Source organism: Leptonotus elevatus, chromosome 15 (genome assembly GCF_054856555.1).
Source record: "Leptonotus elevatus isolate MCC_2025b chromosome 15, RoL_Lele_1.0, whole genome shotgun sequence".
Classification (NCBI taxonomy): domain Eukaryota; kingdom Metazoa; phylum Chordata; class Actinopteri; order Syngnathiformes; family Syngnathidae; genus Leptonotus; species Leptonotus elevatus.
In genome coordinates, this window is record NC_141253.1 from 2,956,407 (window position 1) to 2,982,275 (window position 25,869).

Sequence of the window (25,869 nt, forward strand, 5' to 3'; positions counted from 1 at the left end):
CAAGTCTTTACTAATTACCTAAAAACCTTGCCAAATTCCACCCTGTGTTTTAACTCATTAGTACCACAAAGGAAGAAAAAATATCCAAAACACTGGATGAGGCATCCACGAAACGTACCCGTATCTGTATGAGCGATTTTTGACGTATTTGGTAACGTATCGATACCAAATCATGCATTATCGTACACCGTGTGGCCAAACATTCAACGTGGCTTCATAATGCAATTTTTTATCTTTAAGCAAAACTATGCTCTACTAATGTGCCTTAAAAAGACGTTAATATGATTTCTTACAAGGTCAGTCCATTACAACCATCATCTAACAAGGCTAAATATTATATACTCCATATGCAGATGCACATTCCCCAAGTATGTCTTTTTCGGATTGTAATTTGTTTTGACCTTTTATGTAGACAGTGTGTGCGCGCGTGTGTGTGCGCGCGCGCAAGTGAAGTGCGTGTGAAGTGTCTGTGCATTGGAAAGTCTCTTCAACCCGAAGGCGCAAGTGGCGGTGCCGCGGAGGGATTAAAATGCTAATAAAACGGGCAGGATGCATTTGCAGGTTTTTAAGCCTCATGCAATATGCATGACTCCCCGTGAGGCCGTCGCAGAGGACGCCGCACGCCTAATGCCACTGACACCATCGCTGACATTTTTTTGAATGCCTGCAGATAAATGTCGTTTTAACCTCTGACACTATCTATCCATCTAACCATCTACCTGTCTGTCTACTGACCTACCAACCCAGCGACTAGGGGTGAAAATCTTTTGACTGTCTCGCGATTCGATTCCGATTTTTGGTGTACTGCGATTCGATTCAGGCACCGATTTTTGATTCAAAATGATTTGATTGACTATAATTGATGATCTACTCCAGCCTGGGTTGCAAGACAGAATGGACAAATGGAGACATTAAAATGTCTGCTTCTTTTTTATTTTTATTTTTTTAATTTTTTTTATTAAGTTTTGAATTGTAAGTGCCTTTTTCCACAAAAACAGTGTGTGGACCACAACTGCTACTCCATGTAGCTAGCTATAATTTTATCGCTTTTACAGTATATTCTGCTCTCCATGAGCAGATTGAGTACAGTTTAGCAGACAGCGAAAATGTTCCTCAAAAAGAGTCCAATGTTGGTACACACACTTAAATGCAAACCCACTTTGTTTAGCTTGTTTCCGCCAACGTAGCGAGCTCAAGGCTAACGCACAATGGAAAGCGCCATTGGTTTGCTAACGCTAATTAGCACGCTAGTCGCAGCACTTTTATCACTCAACAGAACGGCTATTCATACAAAACGGAAATGAATGAATCCAAGTAACACACAACATGAGCGCTCCTCAAGCATTTGCTTGCGTTGTCTCGCTGGCCGCAATTGTTTGCCACAAAATTGTTTGACCCACCGAATGGCTGCCGGGTCGATAGGCGGAGATCGGTGACGTTGTGTGAATACGATGCATACTTTCCTCCAAATCCTTCTACCGACCCTACCATCTGCATACCAAACTACCGATCAATCTACTAACGTATTACCTACGACCTCCATTTTCACTATCATACTTATCTACCTATCAACCGTCCAATCTATTGACCTAATTATCTACCTACATAAGAGCTACCTACCACTTAGATACATATGACTTTAGGGGCATGTTTTGCTTTTGTGTTCCCGCAAGACGTCGCTATCAAATATGTTCATGTATTTTTTACCCTCCATCTTGCAATCAGATGCTTATTATGTAACTTTCTTTATCCAAACACAAGTAGTGTCGCGTGTGTCGGAACATCTATGTGACTGTGACTGGAAGAGGTGACCCGCCAGCAGATGTTCTGAATCGGAGAGCCAACAGATCTTTTTTTCTTTTTTTTTTTAAATGCCTTTTTTCATTATTCCCGACGGCCCCTTTTCTTTCAAATCCAATCCCGCATTAACAGCAGACCCAACTATTTATCCACCGTGATGGAATGTCTGTCTCTGGCAATTTCAGCAAAAGTTGACTGCGTTGTGACCTGTAAACAAAGACTGCCTCATAAGCTGAAGCGTGGATCTTAAAAAAAAAGTATAAAGTATAAGCAATTTGAGGCACTTCAGTTTTTCGGTAATACTCACGAACGCGTTAAGTAAATCTCATAGTACACTGATACGCAGTACTAGTCTGTAGGCAATAGTAAACATAAAGCTGTGGACAGTGCTAAAGAAAAAAAGGATTGATAACTCCATAAGCCCAAGGTCGCTTGAGGTTAGTTAGTTATAGTGAGTTAGTGTTCGTATGAAGGTGGTAAGTAAGTTAGCAATGTTTTGCAAAAACTATAGAACTGATTTCTGCTAAATGTTAGTTAGTTAGTTAGTTAGTTAGTTAGTTAGTTAGTTAGTTAGTTAGTTAGTTAGTTAGTTAGTTCGGGGTGGGTTAGGTTTTAGGTATAGTTAGACAGATGTTTGGTTAGGTAAGTTTTGGTTTGTTCGTTAAATAGGGTTCTTTTGTTTAGGGTTCATGTTTACAGTTAACTAGGTTTTGGGTTAGAGTTAGATAGGGTCATGGTTAGGATTAGTTTTTTTTTTTCTAGCTTACTAGTAAACTTTTTAATATGCACTCAATAATGCAACGACACCTACGACGAAGAATCCCTGTAACTTCCACTTATGACGACTTGCGGCATACTAAAGTTAGCTCCTTCCCAATTTACTGAGAACTTCGAACAGTAACGATGTAAAAGGGGGTTGACTGTCATGTTTGACTGACAGTTCCGACAGCCATTGGAGATATTTCATTGAAAACAATGTTTAAAAGCATTTTTGTGCTTGTCAAGCTACAGGAGAACTTGTTTAAAAGTCATAAAGTTGAGATAGCAGGTGACAACTGGCTAATTAGCATCCACTTTGAAGCTAAAAGATGCCTTTAGGGTAAATACACTAGGCGATGATTGATTCTCTCACCTGTCTTAATTGGTTCAGTACAACAAAGACCTGACTACCCGGCTCTCAGTGGCACTTTTCAAAGACTGCCAAAGTCACAAACCAGCCAGAAATCAAACTTTCTCTCGGGCGATTCTTTCAATTTTACTGTTCCAAGCGACTCCCGGCATCAAGCGCTCTCCTTTCTTTTACCTCGCCTCACTTCTATCTCCCGCTTCCTCTTGTTTACTCTTCCAGTATTTGTTATCCCGCCTGCACTTTCTTCTCGCTTTACCTTTGCGGCGGACTCAAACAGAAGCGCTACAAATCATATCAAAGCGGGGAACTTTGCGCAAGCGCTATCACACTCGCTTCTTTTACTTGTATGCTTATAATCTTTTACTTCAGGGGTAGAGTTGTTGGAAAAGTCGCTCAGCAACCAAGCAGCTGCATTACCAACACGTTTGGCAATTTGCACATTTCTGAAGTGCCGTGTCTTATAATAAAAATTGATTCTGTTTATCTTAGTCGCAAAAAGTGCCTTTTTAACACACTTTGCCAATAAAGATGACAGAAAGATGATGCATATGGTATATTTAATTGGCAGTTTGGAAAAAAACTTGTGTGGACGTAAAAAGCCCCTGTTTTAGGTCATCGTGCTCCCTTGCTGCCATTTTTGGTTCGCAGGAATGGGTGACAGCAACCGACCTGCTCGTCTCGCTGGACAGGCTCAACACCTTCGGCGACGAGGTCTTCAAGGACGGCAAAGTGCTGCGCTCGTACTTCTACGCCATCTCTGATTTCTCCGTGGGCGGCAGGTAACGGACGCCTGAAAATGTGCAACTGTGTGACATAAAATGTGGTTTGTGTCATCGTTAAATGAATGAGCTGCTACGTGAGCAGAGTAAATCATATCAGTAGCCATCAGGGTTGTTAGTTAGTTAGTTAGTTAGTTAGTTAGTTAGTTAGTTAGTTAGTTAGTTAGTTAGTTAGTTAGTTAGTTAGTTAGTTAGTTAAGTAACAAAAGCTCAAAACATTACGTCATGCTAAGTCTCCACATTTGAGACACTGTTGACATTTATTGACTTACTGCTGTCGTTAGTTAGCTAGCTAGTGTTGGAAATCATTTCTTTGATTTCTGCGTGTTCAAATAAAATTCAAAGTTGAAGTCTCGTGGAGAAGTTTTGCTAGCTTTATTTCAGAATCTGAAAGACATCTCTAGAACCCGGCTCAAATAGCCCTGATCCAAGAAGTGTAACATTTTCAAAATACACTCACTCATTTATACATATCTCAGTTCCCTCCCCCTTTATTCACAAAGAGGTACCTTTTGCCCTTCCAGGCATAGCCCAGCCCATGTGGCACATCCTGTCAAAACAAGAGTCTTAAAGTCTACCCCCTCTCCTTATCTCTTACCTCAGGATGTGGGCAAACACTTGGCCCCCGGAGCCTCCCGACACCAGGAACTCACGCAGACGCCCTTTTGTTCAGACACCTCTTATTTGGATTAAATCAGACACCTTACTGTGACAGGGAAGAGGACAAAGACTATAGATAAACTAACATGTGGGGAACAGTTGTAACATCTAACTAAAATCAAAAACACTTTGAAAAATATAAATTGAAACAGAAAAACAATGTTAATAATCCAACACTAGCTAGCTAAGTAACAAATGCTCAAAACATTACAGCATGTCATGCTAAGTCTCCACATTTCAGACACCGACATGCTCATGCTAGCTGCTGCTATTTTGGCTCGTGACTGGGTTCACCCGAGTTTTGTGGGGGGGAAACGTTGTATGCAGTGAGACTTAAGACTGCAGTTGTTTAGCACTCTCACTGAGGAAAGAGTAGCGCGCGGCACCTCGCCCGGCGCAGGTAGAGCTGTTAAGTATTTGCGACGAACCCTTCAGCTGGAGTCTCAAATTGATCTGACACCTGTCACGGCTGCTCAGGCTCAGCGGCGCTGCCGTGACAGATCGCCCGGCAACGTCTCGACACCTGAGGGAGGAGACCCGCATGACAACGTGTTAGTCAGGCGACACATGCCGCTTTCACGACACCCTCATAACCGGCGAGTGCCCGGGCAGCCACCGTGACATTTTAATAAAAGCACGCATGTTGCACGGACAATACAAGAATTACAAGCAAAACGGCCTTTAGGTTGACATTTGATGTGTATTGCTGGCACTTTGAAATTCATTCTACCGCCATTGTTTGAGTGACAGCACCAATAAGTGACGCCTCGGGCAAACTTGATATGACGCGCGGCATCAGTCATTTACGAGACCGGTCGCTTGACAGAAGCTGCTGACGCTGCCACGAAATGGTGGACACCTCCGGGAGGACTCAGCTGACACATCTGCACGTGCAAAACGGCCAACACAGATTTTGACACTTGTTTGTTTGTTGGAGGATTTTAGGGTCAAGTTGCTGGTTGGCTAGTTGAGTTGGTCAGGTAGTGATTTAGTTGGTTGGCTTTGGCTGTTGTTTTGTGGTAAGTTGGTTGGTTGCTTGATTATTTTTTTTGTTAGTTTTTTTTTTAATATTCGCCAAAAAGTTAGTTAGTTAGTTAGTTGGTTAGTTAGTTAGTTAGTTAGCTAAACTTTGAAAATACTACAGGGCCAATTTCTGCAAAATGTTTGTTTACTCTGTCAGGTACTTATTAAGTTACAGTAGGTTGTTTGTATGCTTGTTAGTTGTAAGTGGTTAGCTGTTTTGTTGGTTGTAGTGGTAGTTGGTTTCCAAGATGGTTAAGTATGGTGTTGGTAAATCTTTTGATCATTTGATTGGTTAGTTGTTTGGTAGCTTTGTTTAGTCAGTCAGTACTTCCAGTATTTATTCATGTGCATCCCTTTTTTTTAGTTGGTTAATCAACAACCAACTACTAATTATTTAAGTAGTACTAACCTAAGTAACCTAAGTAACTAACATAAGTTACTAATGTAAATATTTGTTTTGTTGTTCGTTTGGTCAATCGGTTGGTTAGTTAGTTAAAGGACATACCACATTAATGTACCTGTCGTCCTCAGATGCAAGTGCAATGGCCACGCCAGCGAGTGTGTGTGGGCGGAGCATGATGGAAACGGAGACGGACACCTGATCTGCGCCTGCCACCATCACACGGCTGGAGACGACTGCCAGAGATGTCAGCCCTTCTACCAGGACAGACCTTGGGCAAGGGCCACCGGGGAATCGGCTAACGAGTGCTTGCGTAAGTTGACTTTATAAGCGAACGCTCGATGTGGCAAAACTATATTTAAAAAATATTCTCCAAAATAATAGTTAGTTAGATAGATAGATAGATAGATAGATAGATAGATAGATAGATAGATAGATAGATAGATAGATAGATAGATAGATAGATAGATAGATAGATAGATAGATAGATAGATAGATAGATAGATAGATAGATAGATAGATAGATAGATAGATAGATAGATAACAAGATAGCTAGCTAGCTAGAGTTAGTTAGATAGAAATGCTTTGCGAGACTACATAAACAATCCATGCAGTTAGTTAGTTAGTTAGTTAGTTAGAAATGCTTTGCAAAGTTAGAAATGCTTTGCAAGACTACATAAACATGTTTGTTAGTTAGTTAGTTAGTTAGTTAGTTAGTTAAAAATGCTTTGCAAAGTTAGAAATGCTTTGCAAGACTACATAAACATGTTAGTTAGTTCGTTAGTTCGTTAGTTTGTTAGTTCGTTAGTCAGTTAGTTAGACCAATTTCTGCAAAATGTTAGGTAGGTAGCAAGAGTTCACGCTAGCTACAGAACCGATTGCTGCAAAAATGTTAGTTTTGTTATTTGTTATTTATTTGCTTTAGTTAGGTAGTTAGTCAGTAATGTTTCGCTTGAAATTAGTTAGACTTTTTTTTACATGTACTGTTGAGTCGTGATTTAAAAATATCGCTTCTAAAACCGTACAGCGTGTGCCCAGCTTAGAGGATGACATGAATTAAGAAAATAAATAAATAAAGGTTGCTGTCGTACATTCTATAAATATGCGGGAATTCTGGAACACACTGTACCTTTGAAGCGGCATCTGTGTTTTTTGTGTTGAGGCGTACATTTGATGTAGCTTTGCACATCTGTTTGCCAGGAGCATCGGCAGCGTGTGTGAATTGGAGTGTTTATCAGTCTTGGCTCATCATGCTTTGACGGAAGGCTGTCAGGGAGGACTCGGAATTGGCTCGCTTTGGGGAGAATAAAAACATAAAGCCTCCAAGTCCCCCACCAATTGAAGTCGATTTTGCAGTGCGCTTGTTTTTAATTACTCTTACTCTTAATTCCAAGCAGCAGGCGCTTTAAATAAAAGAGTGACTTAATCAGTGCTGTCTAATACTAAATCAACCAATCAAAGAAAAGACACAGAATGTGAAGTCTTGTCATGTGTGTAAAAATAATGTTGGTTCAGTTTTTGGTCCACTAGTCTTTGTAATTGTGTGTTAGCCACCATAATGGTCTCCCGCTACAGAGGGCTTTGTTTGTTTTCTGCTAATCAGCAGCACAAATAATAAGAAACTCAAGAGTCATATATTTTAATTCCGCAACATTAAGTTGAGCTCATTCCATACAATAAAAATGGAATGGTGGACATTTGGCTAAATTTCCCCAATGAGGAAACATGGTGGTTAGTTAGTTAGTTAGCTAGCTAGTTAGTTAGCTAGCTAGCTAGCTAGCTAGTTAGTTAGTTAGTTAGTTAGTTAGTTAGTTAGTTAGTTTGTTTCACTGGTCATATGAATTTGCTTCAATCTGTTAGTTAGTTAGTTAGTTAGTTAGTTAGTTAGTTACATTAACTTGTTCCAATGGGTGATTTAGTTAGTTGGTTAGTTAGTTAGTTTGTTAGTTAGTTTGTTAGTTAGTTATCAATGTATACATATGGCAATTAATTCAAAATAGGTAACCACTCCTATTAAGAAAAAAATATCCCGTTAAATGACGCCTCATCCCATCTGCAGTTGAGTGAAAAAAAATGTGCATAGCTACTAATCGGCCAAACGCCATGCATGTCAAGGGGCCACTTAAAAAAACGAACGGCACTCTCTCAACTAGGCTAATGCCCACCAGACCAAACCCAGAGGAGCCATACGGGGGCAACGCATACCTCCTGCAGGGTCGCGTTATGCAAATTAAAGAGTGCTCAGAAGCGGCCAACGGGACTCTGATGTGCTGCACTAAGAGCCTCCGAGGAAACGTTAGCACATGGCCTCTTAAAGTGCAATGACAATACGGCCGCTGCAGTAAGTATATAACCCCACGCCTCCATGCACACCAGGCTGCGGGGAGTGTGCGGCTTGTGGAGACGTTTGCATTTATGCTGTTGCTGTGCACTTAAACTGTTTTTACGCCACCAGAGGGCAAGCACTAAAACAGCTCAAAACCTATTATGTGAAACCTCACCTTCAATCCCTAATTTCAATCTTTAACACATGTTTCAAACCCAAACCTTGAAACCTTAATTTGGAGTTCTAACCCAGGTTCCAAACCCTAATTTGACACTCTCATGTGTAACGCTAAACCAGTCTTAAAGCACTAACCCGAGTTTAAAAACCGAAAAATCCCGTCAAAATCCATAATTTGAAATTTTTTTTTTCTTTTTTTTTTCTTTTTTTTTTTTTCTCTTTTTTTTAAGAGCTCAGTATTGTTCATTCGGAAATGTCATCATCATTGCTCTTTTATTTTTATTTTTTTTATTTTATTTTTTTTTTTTGTGTGTGTGTGTGTGGGTGAGTATGTGTATGTGCGTGCGTGCGTGCGTGCGTGTATTTGTTAGCTCACCAGAAAACCTATTAGAAAAAATCTCATACCGTTCACCTAAACCAAACACCAGGAGACCCGAGGGGACCAAAGAAAACCAAGGAAGGTGAAATCCAGCACCGACCAGACACCCCCCACCAGAACTCCTCCCCAGCCCAAGAAACATCCAGACCCCAACAAATCCAAAAAACATAAAATCAGGGAGGCCTCAAGAGACCAAACGAGAGACCGAGAAAAGGAAGGAAGGACAGACCATAATTTGAAATTCTAACCCAGATTTACAACCATAAATAGAACTTCTGGCATTTCACCCTAACCTATGCTTGAAACCTTAACCCCTACTAGAACCCCAAACTGTCTCCAAACCCTAATTTGAAATTCTAACTCACCATCGAAACACTAAACCTTGTTTAAAACCAAAATTTGAAACTCTTGCTCAGCCATGAAACCGTAACTTGAGACCCTAACCTTTGCTGTAAGCTTTAATTTATGAACCTGAATGAAAACTTTGGACTCTACCTTTAAGTGGTTCGTTTCGTTCATTCTTCCTTGTTCCAGTATCAGCTCAGTGGTCAAGTGGTGCCTTCCCTCAGACTTGGAGGTTGTGGGTTCAATCCCTGGCTGGGTCATACTAAAGACAATAAAAAGGAAACCTGTTACCTCCCTGTTTGACACTCAGGCTAAGTTATCCAAGCGTAAAAAAAAAACTTCTAGTTCCGTTTATTACAGCTTGAAAAAAGTCAACATTACTTCTTTTTAGTCTAAAAATACTATTTTCAAGACTGCTGTGGTTGATATGGGCCTAGTATTATTTTCTTATTTTTCAAAATCTTACAGGTAAAATTAAGTAAAATGTTCTTGTTCTCTCGGCAGATAATTTTGCTTGTTTGAAGTACTATTTTTTTTATTTAACGATATTTTTTTCTGAAATTTAAATAAATAAATCCATACAAAAAAACGACAACTTTTTTATTTTCCCCGTTGTTGTCCTGCGTTACCCGCTGCGAACGTTTGCAAAACATTGCAATTTATCTTTCAAACTAGGCAAGCTGCCTCATAGTTGGAGGAGGGGGCGTGGGGAGGGGGGGGGGGGGCTAAGCATATGGCAAACACGAGCACAACAGAGAGAAAGCTAGAAAGCTGTATTCATAATAAAACGGGCAATTTCACCTAAATCCCCCCTCAGGGTGGCTGGGCAAAAACTAGAGAGGGATTTGCAGCTCGGAGCAACGATGCGGCCTTATCAGCTGACTAATTTGCTCTTGTATCAACACAAATTACAAATTACGCTATCTCAACTTCCCCCCGACGGCCGACCGGCTCCTCATTAGGCCCGTGTGAAATGAGATTAGCAGCCGGCTTGGAAATGATCATCCAATCCCAGAGCGCCGCATATCACCGCACATATCCCCTCACCCGGCTGTTTACTTCTGTTGTTTTTTTTTCTGACCTCCTTCAGGGTGCGACTGCAGCGGCCGCTCGGACCGTTGCGCCTTCGACCTGGAGCAGTACCGCAGCACGGGCAGCGGGGGGCGCTGTCTGGAGTGCCGCGACAACACGGACGGCGCTCACTGCGAGCGGTGCCGGGAGAACCACTACCGGGCGTCGCCCGACCAGCCCTGCCTGCCTTGCAACTGCAACACCGACGGTGAATTGTCCGTCTCACTTGACTGAAAACATTTTATTTAAAAAAAAAAAAAAAAAAAAAAGGAGAGAAAAGTCGTTGCATATTTAAACACCACAAAGTTCCGCGATAAATTGTTTAAAAAAATATCACAAAATCATGTTTGAAACCTAATCTTGAAACCATATACCGGTCTTGAAACCCTAACACTTGTTTGAAACCCTATTTTGAGCCCCTGCTTTGAAACCCTAACGCTTGCTTTTTTTTTTTTGTCATTTGAAAACCTTCTTTTAAACCCTAAACCTGGCGTGGAATCCTAACTTGAAACTTTATCCTAGGCTTGAAACCCAAGTTTGAAACTCAAGCTATTTTTGAAACCCTTATTTGAAACTAAATCCAAGATTGAAACACTCATTTGAAAACCTAACCCCTGTTTTGAAAACCTCTTTTATAACTGTAACCTTGTCTCAAAACCCCAACTTAAAACCCTTAAAAGGCTTAAAAATCGAATTTGACGGCCCCGACCTATGTGCATTTTTTTAGGCCGATGCCGATACCGATTTTTGGCAGAAAGAAATACCAATTAATCTGCCGATTATTTAATGCATAAAATGTATTTAATGCATCCATGGTGTACACACTTAAAGTGAGTACAGAAGAAAGTTACGATTGAATTGTATGAAAAAAAATATTTTTCACACATTGGGAAAAATGTGTGCCTTTTGCGTCGTGTTTTCTCACCTGTGGGTATGTGTTCCCACGGCATTTGTGTGTATTCGTTATTTGAAGGAAAAACACTCCTGAAATCGATGCTAACTTCCCGTTAGCATTTGAATGGGATCCTCCCTTCGCTTTTAGCATTGGTGCTAGGCTAGCGATGTTTTTAAAAGGAAGCATGTTTTGTATTTAAATACGCATTAGATGTCATTTGTATTGTCGTGTGTTTAGTTTTACAGTTAAGTCCAACTTGGATGTCATTAAACAGCTTAAAGGACGCTTAGGGACAACTGAAAAAACTGAATAACATGCTCTACACACTTGCTAGTTGCTAATGCTATGCAAACAAAATGGTGCATTCAGAGTACTTTGAAAATGTCAGAAACTTCAGTTTTCTTCGATGATAACGTTAAGGGGAAAATAATCGGCCGAATATACTCTGTTTGAAACCCTGACCTAGACTTGAAATCCTCATTTGAGACTTCAAACTTCCTTAAGGGTTCCTTTTTGGAACTCCTAACACTGGCTTGAAACCCTACCCATTGTTTTGAAACAATAAGGCAAGCTTGAAACCCTAACTTGAAATCTTAACAATTGTCTGAAATTGACAAATTTGAAACACTTAACCTTGCTTCAAAATCTTATTTCAAACCATAACCCTTTTTTTGAACCTTCATTTGAGAATTCAACCCAAACTTGAAACCATATTTAGAAAACATAACTACATTTGAAACATTAACATTTGAAACCCTAACCCTTGTTTGAAAGCCTCACTTGGAACCATAACTCTGGTTGGAAACACACATTTCAAACCCCAACCCTTGCTTTATTGAATGGAAGTTTTTCTGATTTAATTTTTTTAATAAATGTTCCATCAATTGAAGGCTTTCTACCGGCAGAGGATGCCAATTTTGCGACCTAATTCCTCAACCATGCGAGGCGATGGTCCCGCCTATCGATCACCCGCGATAACAGACTCCATCCGCCGCCGGCCGCAATGCCCCAGTCGCTCTTTTCTCTCCATTAACCCGAGCGGGTGGCGTGTTCACATAATTTCCCGCTCGCCCGGCCGCCTCTTTCCCTAACACAAATCCAATAGCAGGTGTTCTGTTATTCCCGGAATTGATTAAGCGCGCATTGATCGCTCATAACCGTAACCCTTTCGGCTCGCCATTTTCTCTCTTTTATGTCTTCCTGCCGTAACCGGCCCCGGCCCGGCAGGCTCGGCGAGTCTGCAGTGTGACAGCGGGGGGCGATGCGCATGCGGCGGCCCGGGCGTGACGGGGGACAAGTGTGACACATGTCGCCCGGGATTCCACTCGCTCGGCCCCGGTGGCTGCAGGTGAGCAGCAACGCAATGCGCGCACACACACACACACACACACATACATATATATATATATATATATATATATATATATTAGGGGTGTCAAAATGATTGCGTTACTTTTTCAGTTTATTTCCTTTAACGCCACTCATTTTTTAAATGCACAATTAATGACCGAAAGTCTGTACTGGGGGAATTCCAGTCGCGACGCAGCAGACACATCCATGTCAGAATTTAGCAGTAATAAATGTAATATGAATGCATATATTTTTTATTTTTGGAGACTGGGGTGCAGTTGTATTTTACAATTTTTAAAATGTGCAGAATTTCTACTTACTTTCTACTTCATGTTAAAGATTAGATAGCTCTGAGCTGTCAGCAACGTCTTACAAATGCAATTATGCCATCTAGTGGCAGAAAAATGACTTCAACGCAAATCAATATCACACACATTTTTTTTACAGTAGAGTACATCTTTTTAATTTTAACTGAATTTTTTTGAAATTACTGTGTCAATGACTAAAAGATGCAGTTTAATTTTTTTTCCACTTTTATGTTAACAAGACTATAAAACCCCCCAAAAATTATTGTACATTTTATTGTACATTGAGAACAGATATAAAATTTAAAATTAATCGTGAATTAAGTCATGTGATTAATTACGATTAAAATTTATATATATATATATATTTATGTATTTATTTATTTTTAAATAGAGCGATTGACTTCTGACATGTTTTATGTTCCAGAGGGAAACCGGCTCTGACCTTGTGTCACGGCATTTTTCCCCACTTCTCCAGAAATCAAGTCGGGATTACAATTTTTGTTTGTTGACGATTCCCAAACAAGGCTCATGTTTGTGTTTTACATTAAGGAGAACCAAACAGTACACACAACAGCATTATCGCCTGCAGCACGTTTGCATAAGAGCATTAGTTGGGGGATCACATTAGCATATTTTTAGCTGCAAATCCTGACGCTGCGGATGACTGTGTAGCACTTAGACCAAAAAAAAAAAATGTTTTAAAACAGCCTCCCATCGTTCACACCCCCCCCCCCCCTCCCCTCACTGCCTCACCAACTCGGCACCCACCCACCTGCTGTGCTGCAATTGCGAGCTCGTCGTAGTGCACGTACGAGTGCATGCGTAGATGACCTCCGACCAAACCTGCTTGTTTCCATGGCGACCACATCCATCAGCTAAACTTCAGAGGAGAGATTGAGACGCTGGAGAAAAAAAATATGATCCTCCTTCGACAACTGCCCTGCCCATGAAATTAACAAAAAAAAAGAAAAAATTTGGTCGCCAGGTTTTTTTTCTTGGATCCTTTTTGAGGAATTGTTAACTCGTTTGCTCCCAAAAACGTATAAATATGTTCTATTTTAAATGTTTAAAGTGTCCAAAATACGTATTTATATGTTTTTATGTTGTTGTTTTTTATGCTAGCGCATAGGTGTCTAACTCCGGTCCACGAGGGCCGCAGTCCTGCAGGTTTTGGAGGTTTCTCTCTTCCAACACAAGCTGATTCCAATCAGCAGGATCGTTATCAGGCTTATGCAGAGCTTGCTGATGAGCTGATCATATATCAGCTGTGTTGGATAAGGGAAACATCCAATACCTCCAGGACCGGAGTTTGGCTTTGTTGCAGCCTCTGAACTGCAGAGAACGGGTGAGCAATGGTAGTAATTACAAAAATGGCCAGCAGGTGGTAGCAGAATATAAGAGATCAACCAGGGCCATTTTGCAAACAAGCTGATTCCCCCACAGTTCTAAACAGATTTGTGAATAATAATGAAATTTAGCTATATTCTAATGCTAATTGCTGCAGAATGGAAACAGATAGAAATTTACTTTAGACTCTAATCTTTCTTTTGGTAGGTTCCATGTTTTATAGCAATAAAACACAATATTCTGTGGGAAGTTGTCCTTTGAAGGAAACCTGGAAATAGCCAAATTGAGTTTAAAATCCTCCCTTCAAACCAAAATGGCCGACTTCCTGTAACTTTTCAGGCATGGCACTGATGATTTGCCCGTGTTGAACCAAAATGGCTGGCTTCCTGTGTCTTAATGGACGTGGCTGCTTGAGACTTTTTTTGTGCGTCTACTAATGATCGACATGTCTACCAAGTTTCATGCTGCTAAATAAAACTGGCTCAGGGGGCTGAATTTTCAAAAGTAGCAAATTTTAGAAGTTGTTTTATGGTGAGTAAAAAAATCTTCACTGCCTTGTTTTCTCTGTGTCAAACCAAAATGGCCGACTTCGAAATTGACTTCACTGCATCTTGCATGCCAGGCCATGTTTTAGGTTGTTTATATTCCAGGTGTATACATGGCGGCGCTGTCTGACCCGCTCCACCTGCTCGGCGGAATGTTAATGCTCTTATTGTTGATTACGGGCCCAAGAGGCCACAACATTAGGTACACCCCTACATTCTAATTAGGTTTTCTCAATTGTCTACGTGCAGGTAAGTTGTAGTCAGGGCTGGACTGGCACAAAAAAAATCTGACCTGGACTTTTGACTTAAGCCCACCAGATCGACTCCTGATCTTTTTGCCTTACACATAGTTCTGCCACTGATATTGACTCATGTTGGTTCAGTTTAATGGACGAGTCCCTCTAAATTGTGGGCCAGTCTCTTGGGGTAAAATGGAGGAAAACAATCATTAAAAAGCATGACATCGACCTCGAAAGATTCCGGCCCACCGGGCATCTGCCCTGCATGCCAGATAGCCAGTCCAGCCCTGGTTGTCGACAGCTGCATTTAGCCAAAATCGCACACAGTTTGCTAGCAAATTAGCGCTACGCACACAACGATAAATAGCACAGGGGCTACAAAGGAAAGTCTTTCTTCCACTTCAAATCAAATCAGTACAAAGAGGGATTACATTTGGGTATTATGCGTTATTTATTGTTCATTTGTTGCTTTCTTTCCTCAAATCCTACGTGGGACATGCACGTTGAAATGAGATAGGAGGACGTCGATGCATCACAGCTTCGCTTACCTTATGGCCATTTATTACACAGATTAGATTTAGCGAAACGCGGGGAGAATGCAGACGTCCTGACTGCACACACACACACGCACACACACGCACACACACACAGCCTTCCATCTTAGATGCTGAAAAATCAGGCAACGGTGTGAATTATTCAGTCCACTGGAGCAGAAACAAGGGGAGACGCTTTTGCTGGCAGATAATTAAATTATTTGCAATAGCGCCTCTCATTAAAATTAGATTTGCTGTTCCAAACAAAAGCAATCAATCGCAAAAGGCCGTCAAGCGCTTTTTTTTTCTTTCTTTTCTTTTCCGCCTTCTTTCGTCTTTCCGGCCGCCTGACTCGCCTGCTTTTGTCAACTCTGTATCCGCAGGACGTGCGCGTGCGTCCCTGGTGGCAGCGTGGGCGACTGCTCGCCCCTGGACGGCGCCTGTCGCTGCAAGGCCAACGCCGAGGGGGGGGGATGCGGCAGGTGAGGCTGCGCGGTCGCCTGTCATCAACTCATAGAATAGTGTTTGGTGGCAACATGAGCACCAAACGTCCCGAAAGAATGAGTAGACTTTCTTCTTTCACCAGGAACAAAAAGGTTTTCTTATGGCCTTATCCGTTCTTTAGTAATCAGCAGTAAAAGATGATTTGATTTCACCAAAAATCATGAGAAACATGATTGATTTGCCGATCATGTTGCTTATTCTAACAATAAAAATGCCCTGTTTGTCTCGGCCAGGGGTCTGCAACCTGTGGCTCTGGAGCCGCATGGGGCTCTTTAGTACCTCTCGTGTTGCTCCCTGGGGATCTCTAAAAATGGGTAGAAATTGATATTTTTAACCAATTTATTTTTATTTTTTAGAAAAAATATTATTCAAATAAATCCCAAATTTTAAAAGAGAGATAAAAGTTAAATGAAAAAGTTTTAAAACTTGTCTATGGTAATTGCCCCAAAAAGTCAGAAAAAAAAATGTTGGTTTTTTTAGGCAGACAAAAAAACGTTGGAAAAGTAACTATAAAAGTCTGAAAATTGGTTTAAGAAAATGCAGTGGGGAAAAATGTTGAAAAAGTTATCCATAAAGTGTCTAAAAACAAAAGAAGAAATCCTGAAAATTATCATAAAATGTCCACCAGAAAAAGTCATTTTATTTTTATTTTTTTTAAGGGCAGAAAATAAATCGTCCAAATGTCCAAAATCAAAAGAAGAAATCATAAAAATTACCATGGAATGTACACAAAATTGCACACAAAAAAAAGTCAAAAAATTGATTTAAGAAAACGCAGGGGGAATGTAAATGTCCACAAAATTACCAAAAATAAGTCAGAAATTGTATTTTTTCAAAAGGCAGAAACGAAAACTGTTTTGAAAAAGTAACAATAAAAATGCCTCAAATCACAGAATTGCAACAACAAAAAAGTCAGAAAATTGTTCAAAAGGTTATCCATAAAATGTTAAAAAACAAAAGAAGAAATCCTGAAAATTACCATAAAATATCCACAAAATTGCCCAAAATGTCAGAATAGTAATAGCAAAAAAGGTAGAAAAAATGTCCAAAAGTAGCCATAAAATGTCCAATAAAATGAAAAAGAATAGCAGAAAAATACCGTATGTCGATAAAATTGCCAAAAATGTCAGTAATTTGACAAAAAAGGGAGAAAAGTCTAGACTGACTCGCAATTCGGACAGTATAAACCTATTTAAAAGGACTTCAAAATCCGTGACATGACATGAACAGTGGACCGCAATAATCTGCCTGACCTCACATGCCTGGCTCAGTTTGCCTTGTCCCTCACACATGGACGGCTACAGTTTACTCCCTGTTGGTCGCGATTCCTTGCAGCTGCGCTCCATTTGGACCTAAAACACACCAACTTGGCCTTGGTCAAAAGAAAAGGAAAAAATGCTGCAGAACTGCCGACAAATGTGATTTTCAGTAACTGTGCGCGTGTGTGTGCAGATGCAAGCCAGGCTTCTTCAACATGCAAGAAATCAACCCGGCCGGCTGCCAGCCGTGTTTCTGCTTCGGTCACTCGCTGGCATGCACTTCGTCCGGTCGCTACGTGGGCGTCAACATCACTTCGGATTTCATGGAAGGTAAACCATTCGGGGGGAAGGGGGCTTATTTTTCCATCGACTTTTGGTATGTTTGGCTATGGAGGACCAAAACTGCTCAAATTCAAAATAAAGAAATGAATAAACAAATGACTAAAAGTGAAAATAAAAACAAATGTAAAAAATATCACTTAAAAATGTAATACAAATGTGTGTGTGTGTGTATATATATATATATATATACATTTTCCAAATATATTTTTTATATCCATTTTTCTTTTCAATTTTAGTCATTTATTTATTTTTGATTTTGGCAGTTTGGGTCCTGCATAATAGCCAACTCCAGCGTTGCGTTTCAATGATGGATGTTTGGACTGCAGAAAACGGGACACACAAGAAGTCTGCTGTTTTGGTCCAAAGAAAATGTAAAAAATGAAAACATTTCAGAAGTCCTGCAAAAGACACTCTCATTGACTGCCATTGACGGATATAGATGTCAAAAATCCAGTTTCTCTGGTTAAGCATCATGGGAGCTAGCTAGGGAGCTAGCTAGGGAGCTAGATAGCTAGCACCTGGAGCTAAAGCCACACTCTGGCATGGTTTTTACTTTCTGGACCTGGATTTGCCACCTCTACAACTGAAGTCCACCATTTTGGTTTGAAGCGGCCATTATATTGCTAGAGATTTTCTCCAATTGCAATAAAATTTTAACCACATGCTCTTTTTGTTGTGACCCCAATAATCCAGCATCCCTTACTTTACTTACTTTTTGACATTCTTCATTCCATTTCCACATCCCACTGTAACCTTTCCAAATGTCTTCTTGGGTCCAGATCAGGACGGCTGGCTGGGCGAGTTCTCCAGGGGTCGGCTTGACCCCCTGCTGTGGAAGGAGGGCGAAGTCTATTTACTGCCTCTCTCCGAGGAGGACCCCGGCTTCTACAGAGCCCCGGGTGAGTTCCACCAGAAAATGATAGACACTGGACGGCATCCATGGCCGATCACCGTTCCGGTGGCGGAGTTCCAGTCCATGGGAACGTGATTAATTTCTTATTTTTAGATAGTAATCCCCCCCCCCCCCCCCCCCCTCGTCATAAATATGTCATTCATACGGGTCTTAGCGGAGCGTCTGTAATACTCGCCTTGTTTCCGTTGTTCCTGAGATTAAATGTGGTATTTGCCATTGGGTCCGACTGCGGATATTCCGTCCAAAAGCCCTACCCGTCCCTCCACCCCAATCCTTTATCGGAGCCATTAGAAGATAAGGGAATAAGCTGGCCCCCGCCGCAGGATTTAGGGCTCATTTCTATCAGCTGCCCCAGCAGAGACGGCCCGATGGAATTGACCGCGTTGGAGAGGCAACAAAGTGGAAATTGGCTCCGTTGCCGTGTCGGCTTCTCGCCGCCAAAGCCGCGAGGACCCTCCAGCGGGGCCCGGCCGTCCGCCGCCAGAAGCAAAACACTCACAAGCCCATTAAACGATGTCTCCTCCAGGGTTTAGGCCTAAATTGCGGCAACACGGAGAGCTTTGTGGGACGCCATCATGGACGCGCTGATAGGCACCAGTTGCTGTCTTTTGGAAAATAATGTTGCAATTATACCACTCAAGACTACTTCTGTGCTACTTTAAAAGGCAGACATTTAACTTTAATACATTGCTGCACTCTAAAAAGATCAAGGTTAGAAAATATTGTACACAAAGTTATTCACTGAAAAAAAACTAATGGCCCTGACAAGTAATAAGATCAAAAGCAGTATAGTTGAAGTGATCCATCTCAACTGAGAAAGGAGCTGTACTGAGTCACTTACAGTAGTTGTGAATCTCGTCTTCAATTGTGTCTGCATGACTTTATTATACTGACACCTAGTGGCCAAGCTGTGCACACCAGAAAGAGCCACAATAAATGAAACATGATGCACAAACTCTTTACTACTTTACATTATGTTTGATTGTGTTATTAATAGGACCCGCTTTTAAAAAATCAGCAAAAAAACAGCCAATTTGGGGTTTTAATGCAATAAAAAGATAATGGCGATGCAAACTCCACACCCAGCCCTACCAAAAAAACAAAACTAACAAAAAACTGAAATTAAGTCTGACCATATTTTCTCAAAGTTTTTCTCCCCGAATAATTAAGGACAAAATGTTAATTTTTGTTGTTGTAAGCGTTGATGGACAAAAAGTAAGCTTAAATTTATCGGTTAACTAATCAGTTATCGGAGTTTTATTCTGCCAAATATTGGCATGGGCCTAAAAAAATCCATATTTAGGACCTAGTTATGTTTTTATTATAAGTATAGTGCTTTTTTTTTCGTATTGACAAACAATTTTTACGAAGTTTTTTTGGGGGGTGGAAGCAGGAAGGGATTACATTAATGGCAATTCCATTTAAGTGTGGTCACGCAATGACATCACCACGGAATAAACAGTCGGCCTTATTACTACAATGTGCTCATTAATCGTAATCATAATGCCTTACATTATCGCGTTGCAGCACAAAGCGGTTGTTTCTATGTGTGTTGTTCGTAACATGTTTTCAGACCCAGATTGTCCGATTTATGCGAGAGCATTTGTCACCCCCGCCGGCAGTCACATCGGGGGCAGAATTCCATCAATCCTTTAAAAAAAAAAAAAAAAAAGACCAAGCGGGCCAAAGATGGTCTTAGCGATTCACACAACTCCAGAGACATAAGCCGACACTCGGCGGGACCACGCGTCACGCTCGTGCGCTCCCAAATGGCGGCTGACAAGTGGGTGTCGGACTTGGCGGCGACAGCTCGGCGGATTGCGTGAAAGTAAGATGGCGGCGGGGAGGGTGGTCGGCGATCTCATTTGGGGGGTGTCGCTGAATTGTCAGCGACAATCAGCAGGCTGGCGAAGCACTCGAGCCGTCACTCTTCGGCGCTTCATCCCCAGCATCCGATGGCCGCTTCTGACGTTTTTCATTTGGAATCAACATCTTGCATTGTCACGGACAACAAATTTGGGCTGGCCCACTTGTGACGACGACTTAGCGTTATGACAGCACGAACGGATGCGACAACCTGGACTCAACGTTACTTATGTGGGGGGAAAAAAAGAAAAAGATTTTCACTTTTAACTTTCCCCATTTTTCAATTGTTTTTATCAGTTTGTTTGTTTATATATATATATATAGTTTCTTTACCTTTGTCAAGTCAAAATCTTTCAATCACATTTTTTCTCATTTCTTTAATTTTGTGTTCATTTTTTCATTACTTTTATTACTTTCGTGACTAACCATTCATAATCTTAGTAGAAGCCAAAATGTAATTCCTCGACATCATGAGGACTACTTTTGGATCCCGACCCACCAGTTTGCGACTTTACGTATCGCCGACATTTGGAACCGAAGACGGTTGGGTTGGCACGCGGGTGTGATCGTACGTCTCCCTCCTGATCCCGGACATCTGCTTGATCCTTGACACAGGCGGAGTCCAGGTCCCCCGCGGCGACTGCGCCAGACTGACCGGTGGAGAGCAGCTGCCGAGGTCTCGCAACAAGCGCGATCAGCTGCTCGCTGTAGCGCGGGTGCGAAAGAGGGGTTCAGTTGGGAGGACGGAGGTCCTCTCACTTGAGTCCTTACAGCAATCGAGCAAGGAAAGAAAAGTTTGAATAAAAATCTTTCTGGTGGAAATAGAGCGAGGGAGCGCATATGCAAGGAGTGCATACGGGTGCAAAGGAGGCATCTATTTTGGGGAGAGGCGTTTTTTATTATAATTCTTTTTTGACCATACATGCATGCAGCTATCTCTTCAAGAGGCCGATGGAAACAAGAAGGCGTCTAATTAGAGGACTGGTGTATTTTTGTTTTGTTTTTGTTGAAGTGAAACTTGGAAACAGGGAAGCATTTATTCGGGGGTAGGCCTTTAAATTCAAGGCGGCAACTATTATTTGTTATTAATTACATGTTTTTATTTGATCAGGTGGAAAACAAAGACAAGCAGATGTCTATTCGGGGAGAGGCCTTTATCTTTTTGAGGAGTAACGCGTAAACAGGGAGGTGTGTATTTGGGGAGAGGCCTTTATTTTTTATGAATATGCAGAATAGTAGATGTCTATTTGGGTAGAGGCGTTTATACTGCATGTTCCAGCAGAGGAACAAAAATAGGTGAGAGGTGTTTGTTTATTCCAGCGCACAACAGAATCAGGGAGGTATCTAATTGAGGAGAGGCATTTATTTTTTCAAGCGGGCGATGAAAACAGGAAGTTGTTTACTGTATTTAGGGAGAGGCCTTTTGTTGTTGTTTTTGTTGCATTTTCTGTTTTGGGTGATGTCTCTATTTGTTCAAGCGGACCTTCGATACAAAGAAGCATCTCTTTGGGGAGAGGTATTTATTTATGAGTCATCCAATTTTTTTTACGGTTTAAATATTGAAGTAGACCACTAAAGTACTTTTTCAACATCATCGATTTGTTCAAGTGATGACAGAAACCGGGAGCTGCTTATTTAAAGAGAGGCGCAGAAAAAAACCTGCTCGAGCGGGTTCAGGTGACCTCAATTGGGCGATTTCCAGTGAGAACTTAAAAGAAGTTTGGTGAATGCAGCATGAAGGTCTCATCGTCACCGTCACCATCACAGGAACAAAAAGCGAAAGCTGATGAAATAACAAGTGCGAGGAAAGAGTACGATTCAAAAAAAAAAAGAGAGAGAAAGACTGCGAAGGACACCCGGCGCCCGCTTCATTCACACCAACCTAAGCACTCCAATAACACGAAAAATGGGTCGCCATGACGACCCTTCACCCGAGTGCCTCACGTCCGGAACATTCAACGCCCCTTTACAATGAACTACTTATGTTCTTCAGGCATTCAGTAGGATTTCAAACACACGTTTCACTGGGAAAAAAACAACGGCAACAGAAGTAACTGCAACCAGATATAAAAATGATTTCACTAAAACCTTTGACTAAGTCTGCTTATTAGCGCCCCAGAGAAGGATGTAGTCTTGAGAGAAGGTACTAGTCCCGAGAGATTCGTCTGGCCCCAGGGGAAGGTTGTCGTCCTAAGAGAATGGTCAGGACTAGACCCTCGTCCTCAATGACGGTTCTTGTCCTGAAACAAAATTATTTTCCAGAGAAGGTCTAGTCTTAAGCGAAGCTACTAGAAACCAAAGAGGTTCTTGTTTCATGATGACTTTCTCGTCCCAAAAGAAGATTCTAGCTTCAAGGATTGGTCTTGTCCCAAGCGAAGATTCTAGTCCAAAGACATCGATTTGGTCGAAAGGGATAAATCGAGTCCCAAGACATTGGTCTGGTGATAGAAAGTGTCCTCGTCTCGAGTTAAGTTTCTAGTCCCAAAAGAAAGTCCTAGTCTTGAGAGAATATTCTAGTCCCAAAAGAAAGTCCTAGCCTTGAGATAACATACTCATCGCAAGTGAAAGTTCTAGTAAGTCCCAAGACATTGGTTCGGTCCCAAGGGAAGGTTCGAGTCTCAAGTGAATGAACTGGCCCTAGGAGATGGTTATAGTCTCAAAAAACGGTCTAGTCCCAAGTGAAGGTTCTAGTCCCAAGTCATTGGTCTGGTGATAGAAAGTTTCCTAGTCTCGAGTTAAGGTTCTAGTCCCAAAAGAAAGTCCTAGTCTTGAGAGAATATTCTAGTCCCAGGGTTCTAGGGTCTAGCCCTAAAACAAGGTTATATTGCAAAGAGAAGGTCTTAGTCTTGAGAGTTTGATACGAGGACACAGAGAAGGGTCTGCTTTTGAGATAACATACAAAGTTCCCGTAAATCCCAAGATATTGGTCCGGTCCCAAGGGAGGCTTCTAGTCTCAAGTGAAGGCTCGAGTCCCAAAAGAAGGTCCTAGTCTTGAGAGAAAATACTAGTCCCAAGATTATTCCCTGATCCTCACTGAAGGTTGTAGTCCTGACATAAGATTCAATTGCAAAGAGAAGGTTCTGGTCTTGAGAGTAGATACGAGTAACCAGAGATCATTCTGGTCTTGAGATAACATACTCGTCCCAAGGGAAGGTTCCAGTACCAAGACATTGGTCTGGTCTCGTCTCAAGAGAAGGTTCTAGTGGTCCCAACGGAGCATTCTCGTCTTGAGAGAAGTTTCTAGTCCCAAGAGAACGATGGAGTCCCATGAAAACGTTTGATCAAATTCAACCATAGAAGCAAATGAATTGCTTTTCAAAGTTTCATCTTGTAACTGGATCTCATTTTTAATGATTGCGATATTATGATTGGATTTGTCTTGCATATGAATAGTGCTGCACCAATCTACGACGTCAGCTGAAATGCAAAATAAGACTTGATGAAAAAGCCGCAGTTTATTTGCCTGTTGCCAATGAAGGAATGTAAAAATGTTACCCAATGAATCATTTAGGGGTCGTTTAAGAATTGATTTTTGCTCCCCTTCATGTAAAAGCGCCTGCTTAACACTCTCCCTCGACGAATGTAATTAAAGTGATCCTCCTACGCCAGCAGAAAAAAGAAAGATATGTAAAAATATGTAAAACTGCGTACAGGCAAGAGTGCAATGTTTTAACTTGTTTTTTTTTATATATATCGTTTGGAATTTCAACGCTGTAAAAACAAAATAAGTTGAACATTTTCACATTTTTTCAAACATCAACGGATGAGCATTCGAGTACGTATCTCGATACCGTTGTATATTGTTGCCTGTGTCTGTTGTTGCCTATGCAAAAAAATAGAATCAAAAGATGAGTTTCTTTTCCCAAAAATGCTGTCTGGCCTTTTTCCTGCAGACAAATTTGCGGGTCGTCAGAACCACAGCTACGGCCAGCTCCTCGCTATCACCTTCACCTCCGAGAGACCGGAACTGCTTCCCGACCGCGTCGCCGTGCTCCTCGAAGGCTCAGGAATCACGCTCGGCGCCGAACTTGCACCCGGCCCCGTGCAACAAGGCCACCCCGGGTTCACGCCGTGGAAAACCTTTGTCGTCAGGTAGGAAACACGACAAAAAAAATTTAAACACAAGGTTCTAAAACAAATATAACTTATTCTGGTGCTAGAAAAAAATCTGGCTTTATTCTCATAATATTTATTTTGCTATATCTAAATAAAAAATGACTATTCTCCTAAATTGTATCATTGTTGTAATATTACACCTTTAAAATACATTGCAATTAATTTTTTTGTTAGAGTACACCTTTAAAAACTTTGTCCAAAAAAATATAACTGTGTTAATTTGATGTTTTTTTTCCAGCAAAAAAAAAAGGCATCTTTATTCTCGTAAGATTATGACGGTCTTGGAAAAAGGACTTTATTCTTATGAGATGACAATTTTTTGAGTTAAAATGTGTAATCCTTGTTAGAGTTCAACTTTCTCCTGCTTTGTTCTCATAAAATCACAATTTTACTGTCGTAAACTTTTTTCTGCAGAAAACAATGTAATTCTCATAACATTGTCATTTTATTCTTGTAAAATTACAACTTTTTATTCATTATTAAAATACGACTTCAGCTCATAAAATATCACTTGATTATAAAAATAAAAAAAAGAACAATTTATTCTCATAAGATTACAACTTCATTTTGTTAAAACTTTTTTTTAAATCTAACTTTAGTTTTGTAAGCATATTCTTACAGTTAATACTTTTGAATCTGGTCCTCATGCTCCTTTGCACTAACGCCAAAAATCAGCTGATGCAACCTTAGTTCAAAACTGCCGTTTGTAAACCTTCTAACGAGGCGAGAATAGGAATTTTTCCAGCGTAGCCAAAAGGGTCAAAGTGGTCGTTCGGATCTGGGAATGAATTTAAATGAATTTGTGATGAGGTGTGGGGGGGGGGGGGGGTTCATAGTGAGGGAATGCATGCCAAATAGTGGACAGAATGACAATGGAGTGATAAATGGGAAGAAGTCAAGTCAGTGTAACTCCACATGATGACATCATCTTTATGACAACAAATCATATTTTTTTTAAAAAAGATGTGGAAATAACATGACTAAAAAGGGAAGCCGGAAATAAAGAGCACTACAGTATATTAATTATTTTAACCCTTTACCTGCTTAAATTACATCCATAAGCACTATGCCCATTTGGGCTCTTTTGCTAACCAATACAGCTGTTGTGTGTGTCCATGATTATGTTTTAGTAGACTTGTCATAGGTGGTTGCTCCACAGTGTTGTTGTGTCCATCCATGTTTTTGTTCCAGCAAGTTATGATTTGTTGTCGCTCCACAATGCTGTGTGCGTCCGTGTGGTCATTCCGCAATGTTGTGTGCATAACGGGTGGACGCTCCGCAGTGTTGTGTACGTCCATGCTTACTTTTTAGTTGATCCATTGTATGTGGTCGCTCAGTTGTATTGTCTGCATCAATGTGTTGTGTGTATAACAGTTGGTCACTCCACAATGTTGTGTGCGTCCATGCCTACGATTCTGTTGATCCATGGTATGTGGTCACTCCGCTGTATTGTCTCTATTCATGTGATCATTCCACAGTGTTGTGAGGATCCATGGCAATGTACCAGTAGACTCTTATGAGTGGCCATTTCACAGTGTTTTATGCATCCATGTTTACATTTCA

At 41.0% G+C, this 25,869-nt stretch overlaps 1 protein-coding gene across 2 annotated transcripts in view; it reads left to right on the top strand.

Moving 5' to 3' along the window:
- The window catches only part of lamc3 (laminin, gamma 3), an 86,616-nt gene that overhangs the window by 23,511 nt on the left and 37,236 nt on the right, over window positions 1–25,869 (top strand). For both annotated transcript variants that reach the window (XM_086096258.1, XM_086096257.1), the window contains exons 3-10: window positions 3,578–3,708; window positions 5,923–6,104; window positions 10,109–10,297; window positions 12,212–12,332; window positions 15,690–15,788; window positions 17,263–17,399; window positions 18,191–18,310; window positions 24,084–24,282. In XM_086096258.1, the coding sequence (XP_085952384.1) occupies window positions 3,578–3,708; window positions 5,923–6,104; window positions 10,109–10,297; window positions 12,212–12,332; window positions 15,690–15,788; window positions 17,263–17,399; window positions 18,191–18,310; window positions 24,084–24,282 (1,178 nt within the window). The remainder of the gene's footprint in view (window positions 1–3,577; window positions 3,709–5,922; window positions 6,105–10,108; window positions 10,298–12,211; window positions 12,333–15,689; window positions 15,789–17,262; window positions 17,400–18,190; window positions 18,311–24,083; window positions 24,283–25,869) is intronic.